Source organism: Neofelis nebulosa, chromosome 1 (assembly GCF_028018385.1).
Source record: "Neofelis nebulosa isolate mNeoNeb1 chromosome 1, mNeoNeb1.pri, whole genome shotgun sequence".
NCBI lineage: Eukaryota > Metazoa > Chordata > Mammalia > Carnivora > Felidae > Neofelis > Neofelis nebulosa.
In genome coordinates, this window is record NC_080782.1 from 230,018,647 (window position 1) to 230,031,654 (window position 13,008).

A 13,008-nucleotide genomic window follows, 5' to 3' on the forward strand; every position below is an offset into this window, starting at 1 on the left:
TAATAATCTAGATGTAAAAAATAGTTTTCCATGAAACCAAACACCTCAATGAAAATCTTAATGTTTCTGAAAAAATTATTTCATTAAAGAAATGCTACAAATGATCAATCTACTTAATAACCTACTACTTCGCCAATCATCAATCCTTCAAGAAAGAATATTTGTTTTAAAACAAAGACAAGTTACAAGAATTTCAAAGGTAGAACAATCTGAGTTGAAAAAACTATTTCCAAAAGTCTTCTCAATTTTATTTCCAAATGGAAAAATAAGTTTATCCCTCTTATTCAAGGCCTCACCTCTTTATTTCTCAAATAGTTCCATTTTCAGAGCAACTGAATGCTAAAGAGTTAAATGATAAAAATAGGTTTGAGAGAGCTAATGAGGGTGGCAGGTATTTCCTTAGGCAAAAAAAAAAAAAAAAAAAAAGAAAAAGTCAATACGCCATCACTTTTATTCATGACTTCCCATGTTAATTTTTAAAAGAAACTGCATGATACAACTGAACTCTTATGAGCCCATAATAGAAATCCAGCATTCATTACCAGAAGAGTACAACTGTGACTAAAGCAAAGGTCATAAGAAAACCAAGACATAAATGACACAAAATGGGAAATATTAAACCCATCTAACTTGTATTGTTTATATTATGTAGTGATTACAGAAAAGCCACCTTAAATATTCAGATATATTAAAAGCAGAGACAAATCACAAACTATTTTTGCTTATTACAAAACAAAGATTTTTTTTTACCTTATATAATTGGAAAATAAAGCAAAACCAAGAAATCCATTTAAAATTAAATTGATAAAGCTTCTAAGAAACTTAGTTTGAATGTAAGGATAGTAAAGAAACAACTAGAAAAAAGAGTTAAGGGGAAAAACTTGTAACTTTGACTAAAGGTAGAGGAAAAAAATTTTCTTTAGTTTCTATCTTCACTCAAAATCCCTTAATTATATAGATTTCTAGCATCCAATTTAGTTCAATGTCTATACTTAAGTCCAAATGCAAAATATAAAAGTAAACATTTGTGAATTAGCTAACAACACCGAACAGTTAATGAAAAGAGAAACTATAGAAAAAAATATAATTCAGAATTGTCAGTTGTTCAGCTGTATATACTACACAATAAAACCATCAACACACAGCACTTACCTTTTCAAGTAAGTAGCCAATGACTAAAAAGCCTTTTCCACCCAGCATCTGTTCTTGCATGGCTACTGAACTTTTAAGTAGTTCAACCAGGAATGCCAAAAGAGTAGCACTGCATGTAAAGTACAGATAATTACATTATGTAATCATCAAATGTTGATTATAAACATATGACAAAAGGTAACAAGCATATTCAATTCTAATCTCTACTTTGCTGACAATGATTATTACACCTTATGCTGTACAAGAATATATTTTTCTCACAAGCGTGAGGAAACTTGTTTCATCTCTTTAAAATTAAATATAAATCAAAACATAGCTGCATAGTTTTTTTATATTCCAAAGCCAAACACCGAAGTTCATCTATACATATGTATATTATCTGCTTCAAGTAAATCTACCATAAGAAACATACCCACAAATACATCAGTTCTCCATACTAAAGACTTTGTCATAATATTGTTTTAAAGAACATGTTATCACAGAGAATTTTAAATGTGTATGCAATATTACTTTTGAGAACACACCTATTTTTAAAGTAAACTTTTCATTTAGACCTATTTTTTAAAAATAACTTCTAATTTTTTTAGAAAATATCCAGAGAAATATGCAAGATGTTTTTTATGTTCATATATGCCTTCAGGAAAGCTCATGAGAGCAGAAAACAAATGATCTGTATAGTATTGAAATGAAAGTGGCAGTTAATTATACAATGTATACACAAACACATAAAAGCACACAAAGAGAAGTGCCAGACAAAGATAAAGCACTTGTTATGTCTGTTGAATGAAGGAAGAAACAAAACAAATAAATAAATAAATGATTGCACTGAATTAAGCTTTGATAATATATTATTTCACCAACTTACACACTGAACAATTTTCAACTAGCAGCATTAATACATGATGGCAATCCTAATTAAGAAAATATATATTCCTTCATTGTATATGCTTCCTGCAGTTTATAACAATAAATGACAACAAGCCAAACTTCATCAGCAATTAAAATTCCTATTTACAATGCTATATAAGGTACCCTAATTTGCCTATTTATATTCATAAGAAAGAGTAAGACCACAGATTAATAAATATATTTTAAATTCACAAGCACTCATTCCTACAAGGAATTAAGAAAATCTGTTAATGAGGAAAACTTGAAAATAACTAAGGTCCAAAAGGGATCTAAAGTGATTCCATTCTCTCAACTTATGCTAACTCTTCTGGTTTCAATAGTATTGACAACACATTTCTCTGAAAATGTGGATATTCTTGTTCAATTCAGAAATATTCTCACTAAAAGAATCAATTGCATATTATCATTATTATTATAAAGACTGTAGTTTAATGGATTATATGACATCAGCTAGAAAAAATATAGTGTAACTGGAAATAAGGTACTCATTACAGGAAATTAAAATTCAAACACATTAATTGGCCCTAATTCTTTTAACCACACAAAAAAAGTAAACTAGTATTACAAGTCAACATAATTCTTTCACTTTGACCTAAAGTTAGACATTTGCGAGAAAAACACAACCACCAAAGAATCTCTTGGAATTTTTTTTAATGTTTCTGTAAAGAAAAACAGCTATTAAGCAATCTAGTCCATTTTGAATGAATTGTATGAATAATAAAAGCCATTTCACAAATAACTGCATAGTACCACTGCACAAAAATACTTCTGCCTAAATGGTTGAGAAGAATAAAGAAATCAGTGCATAGAGATCACACAATTTCCTAATCTCTTCATGGAATTCTTGTCTACGCCTGAGTTAGGGACTTAAGGAGAAAGATGACTAACATTCCTACACATCAGCACTGCCAAAAAGAGAGACTGGAAATGTCTATGGTCCCTATGGTCCATGAAAAAAATGCAAAATAAATCACTCTCCTATGTAAAACTATATAAAATTACAACAATGCCATGGATTTTCTTACTCTTTTTATGTCAGAAGGACTACTCTTTCTCAAACATCTGATGAATAAATCCAGACTTCTAATCACAGTGGAATTCCATTACAAAATCAGAAATATTAATTTTATTCCAAAAATCTTAACACGTATCTATGCTACCCATATAAAGTTAATTTCACTTCAGTTTTAAGTACGACAACAATTGAAAAGTCAAATGCATTCACTAACAAAAGTATTGTAAATTTTTACCTAAAACTGAATGCAATAGCAATACTACATCTTTTCAAAAAAAAAAAAATCTTTAAAATAGGTATATTTGACATGGTGGATGTAATAGTAAATAGATGGCCATCTTCGAAGAGGTACATTTTCAAACATAATTTAACAAACTTACCAGTAACTAAAATGCATCGGATTGCTGCAGGGCTCACAATAAACTTGCAAAATTCTGTGTACTGCCATACAAAATTTCTCTCCATTCTTGCCTATTTCCAACTCCCCTAGATACAAAGGCAAATATAAAGGATACTTCAGCCCATTCCTATATCTCCTACATACCACTTCCTGTCTAGACATATCAGTTCATCTGTAGAGGATCTAAGTATATAGGATAACCAAAAAGCAAGTATCTGTGTCAGCCAAAACTAGTATACACAACATAGAAGTTTCTCCTGAAAAGTATAGCAATAGCCAAAAATGGATGTCCATAGGAATATTTTACTTAATAGACAGAAAGTGTTCGTTTATATCTTAAAGTAAAATTGCTAAACTTTTCAACAGATAGTAGTACTATAACATATCATGTTCTTTTAAGTAGCAATTCTACTTTAGGAAGAGTTAAGGGTGTTTAATAATCCTGCCTCCTTTTAAGGAAAATGACACTAATAATCTATAGGGTTATTCTTAAAAATAATTAACACCTTCCAGTTCTTAATAAGCTTCCAATAAATTAGAAAATAATATTTATTTCAAGTAACATGCTTATAAAGGGCTAGACCTTATGAAAATGAAGAAAATAGTATAATAATACCACTATGACAGCATATTTATTATCTCTCTAGAGCTTTCTGGTCCATATTATTAAGGAATACCACAGTCTTGGCCCACAAATACCTGAGAATATTTAATAACTGTGTATGAACATGACTAATTTCTGTTACTCATGATAAATATGTACTATATTTAGGTTCCATTAAAATTTATATAAATATAGATTTTGACTTGATTTTAATATAACTTTATCCATTTCAATTTGTCCATTATTTATCTTCTAAAGTAATTAATGTAGGCAATTTATAATCCTAAAAGTTTTATTATCTTTGAGGTTTTTGATTATTTCAAGATATACTGTATCGTTAAGACAGACCTAATGTATAACTGAAATGATTGAGATTGAATATGAAACCTCAGTTCAAAGGCAGTTCTTAGGACACAGAAACTGTCTTTTCAATCTGTTTTGTACTAAAACAAGCAAAGTACCTCAGCTACATGAACTGTTTAAATATATTAAGAAGAATGGAATTCATAATGTAAAAAATTAAAGATTCCCTGGGATCCAACACATCCTCCCCTTTTAAAAGGATGTTTTTAATATCTTAAGAAACACTACAGACAAAGTAATTGCCAGAATAAATTTAGAAGGAGATTACATTCCATTAAGATTAAGGTACCAGTAAGGGGAGAAAACCTTTTGACTTTTTCATAAGGTTTCGTCTTTTTTGTAGCCAAATTTGGTATTGAGATACACTGAAATCTTGCAAACAATGATTAAAATTATATAAACTATCTAATACCACTGTTTCTATGCTATATCTCTGACTAGAAAACTCTTCTGAGGTAAGAGTGATCAGAGCTGGAACAAAACTGTAAAAGAAATAAACTCAAGTCCATACCCAAGATAATTTCTCACTCAACACAATTAATTTCAGTGACACCCATACACAAAAAAATCTCACAAAAGTTAGAAGAGTTAAATTTCTTCACAGTTCACAACTGGAAAGGTCTAAACCAAAGTTTCTAGTTCCATATCCATTTGACAGTCACGTTTAAGACAATGTGTTCCTAAAGATGTGGTCTTAAAAGAACACTGCCTACCTGCCTATATAGGCAATAAACCTGATACAGAAAACTGTCACATTCATCAATTCAGACATCAAGTGGAGATACATGCTGAAATAAGTGAAATACATTTATCTGCAGAGTCAAATAAGGAAAACAGTGAAATGCAGCACAGGAAAATGTAAGGACAGATGGAATATACTGGTAGCACAGGAAATCACTAAGCCTGCCTACAGCCATGAAATCTCTCCGTAATTTCCACCTTTTCTTTCAGCCTGATAAGGAGACAGGCAGCCTCATAAACTGAATTGGCTACCCCTGTCATGGCTATTTGAGAGTATTCTTTAAAGGTCCTATTTTATCTTTTTATTTTATTTTTATTATTTTTAATTTTATTTTAAGTTTATTTATTTATTTACTTATTTATTTATTTATTTTGAGAGAGAGAGAGAGAAAGAGAGAGAACACACATGCACACAAGTGGAGGAGAGGCAGAGAGAGAGAGAGAGAGAGAGAGAGAGAGAGAGAGAGAGAGAGAGAGAGAGAGAGAGAGAGAGAGAATGAATCCCAAGCAAGCCCCGCACAGTCAGCGTGGAGCTCGACATGGGGCCTGAACTCAGCAACGATGAGATCACGACCTGAGCTGAAACCTAGAGTCAGACACTTAACTGACTGAGCCACCCAGGGGCCCCTAAAGGTCCTATTTTAAAGTTCATCAGGGAATCACACATTTTTGCCTTCCTTTGGTAACAGATTTTGATTTTATGTTTCATCAACCTATTTTATTTCTGAAAAATGTTATAGCCAAAAAGTCAAAGTTCATAAAATTGTGATTGACATGTCTCAAAATCTGTCCTCTATAGGAAACAAAATTTTAACATGTTTAATTCTAAAGGAACTAATTCTAAGCCTCTTATGACATAGTTATATGTTCATATATAGTACCTACCAGTATTTACATAGTTTGAGAACAAAACAGCCTTTGACCAGCTCCACTCATAACTCCATAAACAGCCAATAGATATTTACTACAAAGGGTCTCAAAGCCTACTAATTTAATCCCAATTGAAAAATGACCACTTACAATACTTTAAACATCCTTGTCCCTTTATGAAAATTTAGTAGACAAGTTACAAGTGGCAGTTACTAGTAACCATGTACAATCCATGGATACATGAATACTTTAGAAATTTAATGTATCTTCCTAACCTAAGAAGTTGAAAATTTCAAAAATAGGGGCGCCTGGGTGGCTCAGTCAGTTAAGCAGCCGACTTCGGCTCAGGTCATGATCTCGCGGTCCCTGAGTTCAAGCCCCGCGTCGGGCTCTGTGCTGACAGCTCAGAGCCTGGAGCCTGTTTCAGATTCTGTGTCTCCCTCTCTCTGACCCTCCCCCGTTCATGCTCTGTCTCTCTCTGTCTCAAAAATAAATAAACATTAAAAAAAATTTTTTTAAATAAATAAATAAAATAGAGACATAATGACACATGTGTGATGCCCTTCAAGATCAAAATATGTCATAGCAGGGGAACCAAATAGCCAATCCTTTATCCTGGTGCCAAGGCCCAGTCTGTTTAACAGAAGCAGGATTAAAAATATACCCTGGAAGTGCTAAAATTGTCAAATAAAGAAAATAAGTAATAAAACAGCTAATGTGGGGGTGCCTGGCTGCCTCAGTTGGTTGAGCGTCACACTCTTGATTTTGGCTCAGGTCATGATCCCAGGGTCATGGGATCGAGTCCCACATCAGGCTCCACACTGGGCACAGAGCTTGCTTCAGATTCTCCCTCTCTCCATCTGTCCCTCTCCCCTGCTCGTGCTCTCTCTCCGTCTCTCTCTCTCTCTCTTATAAAAACAAAAACAAAAACAAAAAAACAGCTGACTACACAGAAAGCTGAAATAATTATTTGATACTTAGGCTTTACAAATGCCCAGGAATTTTCTGGTGTTTTAAAATTATTATTTAAATGATCAGGCAATAAACTGACTTCTTATTTCTTTTTTTCTTCAGTGTGTGTACAATTCTGAAAATTTATACATGTAGATTTTGATAATCCTACCAGAATCAAGATACAGACCACTTCCATCACACCAAAAAAGCCCTCATATATTCTATCTCTTTAGAGCTTTACAAATCACATTCTTCCAACTCCCATAATCTTGAGTAACTACTCATCTCTTATCCATCACTACAGTTTTGACATTTCAAGAATGTCATATAAATTGAATCATATAGCATGGAATCTTCTGAATTTGTCTTTTTTGACCTCAACATATTGTCTTGGATACTCATCCAAGTAGTTGCATATATCAAGAGTTTATTGCTTTTCCTTGGTAAAAGAGTATTCCATTGTATGAATGGATTACCACAATTTGTGTACATTTGAGTTATATCTAGTTAACAATAATTACAAACAGGACGACTATAAGCATTCACACAAAGGCTTCTGTGAAACACAGCTTTCATTCATTTCTCATAAATATAAACCTATAGGAGTAGAGGAGCTGAATTACAAGGTAAATGTGTATGTTTACCTTTGTAATAAACTGCCAAGTTGCCAGAGTGGCTGTACCACTTGGAAATTCACCAGTAATATATTCCAGTTGTTTTTCATCCTTGCCAGCACTTGGCACCATGAGTATTTTTTACTTCGGCCATCTTACTAAGTGTGTAGTTGTACCTTCTACTAGTTGTATTATACATTAATTACCCTGTTGATTAATGATGCTGAACATCTTTTCATGTGCTATTTTGACATCCTTATATCTTCTTTGGTTAAGTGTCTGTTCAACTTTTTGCCCATTTTTTTAATTGAATTTTATGTTTTCTTACTATTAAACTTTTAGGGACTTCTTTATATATTCTTGATGATTATAATCCTTTGTCAAATAAAGTATTTTCTACTCTTTTCCTCCAGGCTGTAATGTGTCTTTTCATTGCATCTTTTGCTAACTAAAGGATTTTAACTTTGATAAAGTCAAAGTCAAATTTATCAATTTTTGTCTTTTATGTATCATGCTTTTGTGGTCATGTCTAAAATGACTTTGCCTAGCCTAGATCACAAAAATTATCTCCTATATTTTCTTCTAAAAGTTCTATAGTTTTATATTTTACAGTTAGAGTTAATGTTGAGTTTATGTTTTTTAAGTGTGAGGATTAGTTCAATGGCCATTTTTGACATACAACTATCTTTCCTCCCCTAGATTCACTTTGCACCTTTGCCACAAATCAATTGTCCTTATTTGGGAGACTATTTCTGGACTCTATTCTGTTCTGGTGATAGTGTCTATTGCCTTGCTAATATCATACTACATTCATTATTATAGCTTTATAGTAAGTCTTGAAGGCAGGCAAGTATGATTCCTTCAACTACATTCTTTTTCAAAATCATTTTAGCTAGTCTAGTTATTTTATCTTTTGATATAAATTTTAGAATCATCTTGCATATATCAACAAACAAATCTAGCTAGGACATTAACTGGTATTGTGTTAAATCTATTGATCAGTTCAATGACATCCTTACTATGTTGAGTTCCCTATACATGAACACAATAAATCTCATCATTTATTTAATATTTTCATTTCCTTCATCAGCAATTTGGAGATTTCAGCACACAGATCCTTACATGTTTGGACATTTATATTTTAAGTATTTAAATTTCTGAAGCTATTGTTAAAAGTATTTTGCATTTGGTTTCCTAATACACATTGTTAATGCAAAGAAATAAAATTTATTTTGCGTAAGAAATCATGTCATCTGTAAAGGGATAGTTCTAATTTTTCCTTTCCAATGTAAATAACTTTTAATTCTTTATCTTGCCTTCCTCCAATGGCTAGAACTTTGGATTTGGATCAGAATCACAAAGCTACAACTCAGAGCTGAATTCATATATAATGTTACTGAGTTACTTCCCAAGTTCTCCCCTTTCCATGATTTCCCTGATAATTTCTGGTTGTGGGGCTCTTCTTTTCATTTCTGCTTTCAAACTGCTAGTGCTTCAGTTTCCTCACTCTGCTGCACACTTCTGTAATGCTGCTCAAATCCAGAGCAAACCAGCAGTAACAGAGGGATAAAACAAAGCAATATAAAGGTTTCTCGTTCTGAAAGTAAAAATCCTGGAATCCGCCAGTCCATCCATTCTATCAAGTAAAAAGCTAAACAGACTAAAAAACCACAGCTCTTCTAGGACCCAATAAGAGAGAGGAAGAGGGCAAACCAATGCCCCCAAGACTGGGGAGACAAACAGGAAACTATAGGGAGTCGTGGGTTACCAGAGCAGACACACTCAAGTGGAAACCACTGTGGCAACCAGTACCCAGGTAGGGAAAGCGGAACTGTAATTGACAAATTACTAGATCTGAGTGCTTTCAACCCCTCCAATTATATAAAGGTCCCTACATTTACTGGGTGATTTATTTCCAGGAAATAAACCAGGTTTTCACAATAAATAGCAGAGAAAAATCCTTCCAGGCTTCCAGCAAGGCAAAGGAAAATGAACTTGAAATACACGACAGCAATCTTTTCTTAACAAGGCCTGCACTTGGAGAAACCAGTTAACCAATCCTAACCGGCTGAGTTAAGAGCCTAAGTGACCTAGAGAAGGGAAACATCCAACTACAGTCAACTCTAGTCATCTCTTCCCACCTAAAGGCATTGAAACAGAGAAAAACAAAAAACAAAAACCCTGAGAAACACGTGAAATTCACAGTCCAGAGGCAAAGGCTGACTAAAAGACTAACACCTAATCATAAGACTAAGGACACTTTCTCTGCTCCACGCCTCACCTCCACATTATTAAAGGCCTATTTACAGAAGTTCCCTTTACCAAATACACAGTGTCTGACCATCAAGAAAAAATTATGCTAAGCCCTTATGATAAGGGCTCTAATGGATGAAAGAGACATCACAGAAGAACAAATGGGCAACATAAGCAAAGAGATGGAATTCCTAAGAAAGAACCAAAAAGAAATACTAGCAATAAAAACTACTGTAAAAGAAATGAAGACCATGTTTGATGGGAATATTAGTAGACTGAATACAGCTGAGGAAAGAATCTGTAAACTAGAGTATATATCAATTGAGTCTTCAAAAACCCCAAACCAAAGGGAACAAAAACTGAAAAAAAGAAGAATACCAAGGACTGTGGACAAGTAGAAAATGTGTAACATATCCACTATGGGAATACCAGGAGAAGAAAGCTACAAAGGAAAAGAAGAAATATTTAAAAAAACAATGACTGAGAATTTTCCCCAAATTTGTGTCGGACATAGATCCAGAAAGCTCAGAGAACACCAAGTAAGATAAATGCTAAAATAACCTATATTTAGGCGTATCATTTTCAATTTACAGAAAATCAAACATCACAAAAAAATCCTAAAAGAAGCCAGTGGAAAAAACACAATACCAATAGTCAAAATTAGGTAAGAATTACATCTGACTTCTCTTCAGAAACCACGCCAGCAAGAAGAGAATACAGTAAACATTTAAAGTGGTAAGAGGAAAACAAAGAACAAAAAAACAAAACAGCAACCTCACGTTCTCTAACCTGAAAAATTATCCTTCAAAAGTGAAGGAGAAATAAAGACTATCTCATACAGACAAAAACTGAGGAAATCTGTTGCTAGTCTACTGTCTTGCAAAAAATGTTAACAAAAATTCTTTAGAAAGAAGGAAAATGATATAGGTCAGAAACTTGAATCTATGTAAAGAAAGCAAGAGCACTAAAGAGGAATAAAGGTAAAAAAAAAGTTTGAATTTTGTATTCTAAACTGATCTAATACATAACAGTTTGTTCAAAATAATAATACCAACATTGTATTTCATTATGTATGCTTATGTATATTCATTATGTATGAATATGTATATATGCTTAAATATGTTTCTATATGAAATCAATGACATATGAAGTTAATGACAGCAATGATACTAGGGATAAGAAGGAATGATGATTATTTTGTTGTTATGAAGTACACACATCACCCATGAAGTGGTAAAGTGTTATATGATAGTAGGCTTAAATTAGTTGCAAACTCTATGGCAACCATTAAAAAAGGTTAAAAATATAACAAAAACTGATATCTAAGAAAGGAGAGAAAATGGAATTATACAAAATGCTTAATTAAAATCTCAAAAGGCAGAAAAAGACTAGAAGACAAAAACTGTAACAAAGAACAAAACAACAAATCTAAAACAGGAACAAATATCAATGGATATTAATCCAATCATATCAATAATCAATTTGAATGTCAATGTCTAAATGCACCAATTAAAAGACAGAAGCTGTCAGAATGAAATGAAAAACACAACCCACCTATAATGCTGTCTACAAGAAACCCAGTTTAATATAAAGACACAGATTAAAAGTAAATGGATAGAAAAAAATATACCAAGCTAACAACAATCAAAACAAAGTAGAAGTACCTACATTAATTTCAGACAGGGCAGTCTTCAAAGCAAGGAAAATTATCAGAGATTAATTAACAAGGTATTATATAATGATAAAGGGGTCAGTTTTTCAGGAAGACATAACATTTCTTAAAGTGTATACACCTAACAACAGAACATCAAACTACGTGAGGCAAATACCACTGTAACTGCAAGGAGAAACAGATGAATCCACTATTACACCTGGAGACTTCAACATCCTTCCCTCTCTCACAAACAGACAAATGCAGCATGCAGAAAATCAGTTAGGACACAGTTGAACTCAACAACACCAACAAGTAACTGGAGAAGACTGGTATCTATACACAACTTCATCCAACAACAACCGAATACACATTTCTTTCAAGCTTACATGGAACATTCAAAAAGACAGACCACAACTGGAGCCATAAATCACATCTTACGAATTTTAAGTGAATAAAAATCATACATGTCTTCTCTCAGATCACAATAGAATTAATAATTAGAAATCAATAAAAGAACATAACACGTGGAGATTAAAAGCACACTTTCAAATAACACAGATTGAAGAATCTCAAGAGATACTAAAAATATTTTGAATGAAATTAAAATGAAAACACAACATAGCAAAATTTGTGGAATGAAATGAAAGCAATGCTTACAATGAAATTTACAGCACCGAATGCTGTGATATTGTGATCTATAATAACAACATATTTATTTGGTCTTCATCCTTGTTTCTGGCACAGAGCTCCTCTCCTAAAATCCCTGAAATTTCCTAAGTGATGAGAGTGAGAAAAATGTCTTTTGTCACGGTAATGAGATTACTTCGGGTACTCACCTAAAGATGGGAACTAGTTGCCAGGGAAGCCAATCACGTGATGAGAAGGCTGGAAATTTTAGTCCCACCTCCCTAACCCTGTCTTCCAGGGACAACAGAGATACTGGAGACTGAGTTCAACCACCAATGGCCATTGATTCAATCAACCAAAATCCCAAAAGGGCAGGATTTGAAGAGCTGGTCTGTGAACATCTGGGGATGCTGAGACAGTGGAATGCCTGAAGAGGGCATGGTAGCTCTGTGCCCCTTTCCCTATATGTTGCCCTTATGCATTTCTTTCATCTAAATGTTCATCTAAATGTTCATCTGTATCTTTTATCGTATCTTCTTATAATAAACCAGCAATCCAGTAAGCAAAATGTTTCCCTGAGCTCTGTGAGACACTCTAGCAAATTAATTAAACCAAAGGAGGTTATAGTAGGAACCTCTGATTGATAATCTATCAGAAATCCAGGTAACAACCCAGACTTCTGATTGGCACCATAAGTCCAAGGAGGGGGTTGGTTGAACCCTCAATGTATAGTCAGTTGGTCAGAAGCACAGGAGATAATCTGGGCTTGTGACTGGTATCTGAATTCAGAGCAGCAGTCTTCTACGACAGGGCCATTAATGTGTGCCATCAGACACTACCTCCAAGTAGACA

At 33.3% G+C, this 13,008-nt stretch overlaps 1 protein-coding gene across 10 annotated transcripts in view; it reads right to left on the reverse strand.

Moving 5' to 3' along the window:
- NBEA (neurobeachin) overlaps nt 1–13,008 on the reverse strand; it is a 681,254-nt gene that overhangs the window by 524,383 nt on the left and 143,863 nt on the right. For 9 of the 10 annotated variants that reach the window (XM_058687599.1, XM_058687578.1, XM_058687548.1 and 6 more), the window contains one exon: nt 1,153–1,261. In XM_058687599.1, the coding sequence (XP_058543582.1) occupies nt 1,153–1,261 (109 nt within the window). Of the gene's footprint in view, nt 1–1,152; nt 1,262–3,456; nt 3,563–13,008 lie in introns of all 10 variants that reach the window. The other variant, XM_058687620.1, reaches the window with a different exon arrangement.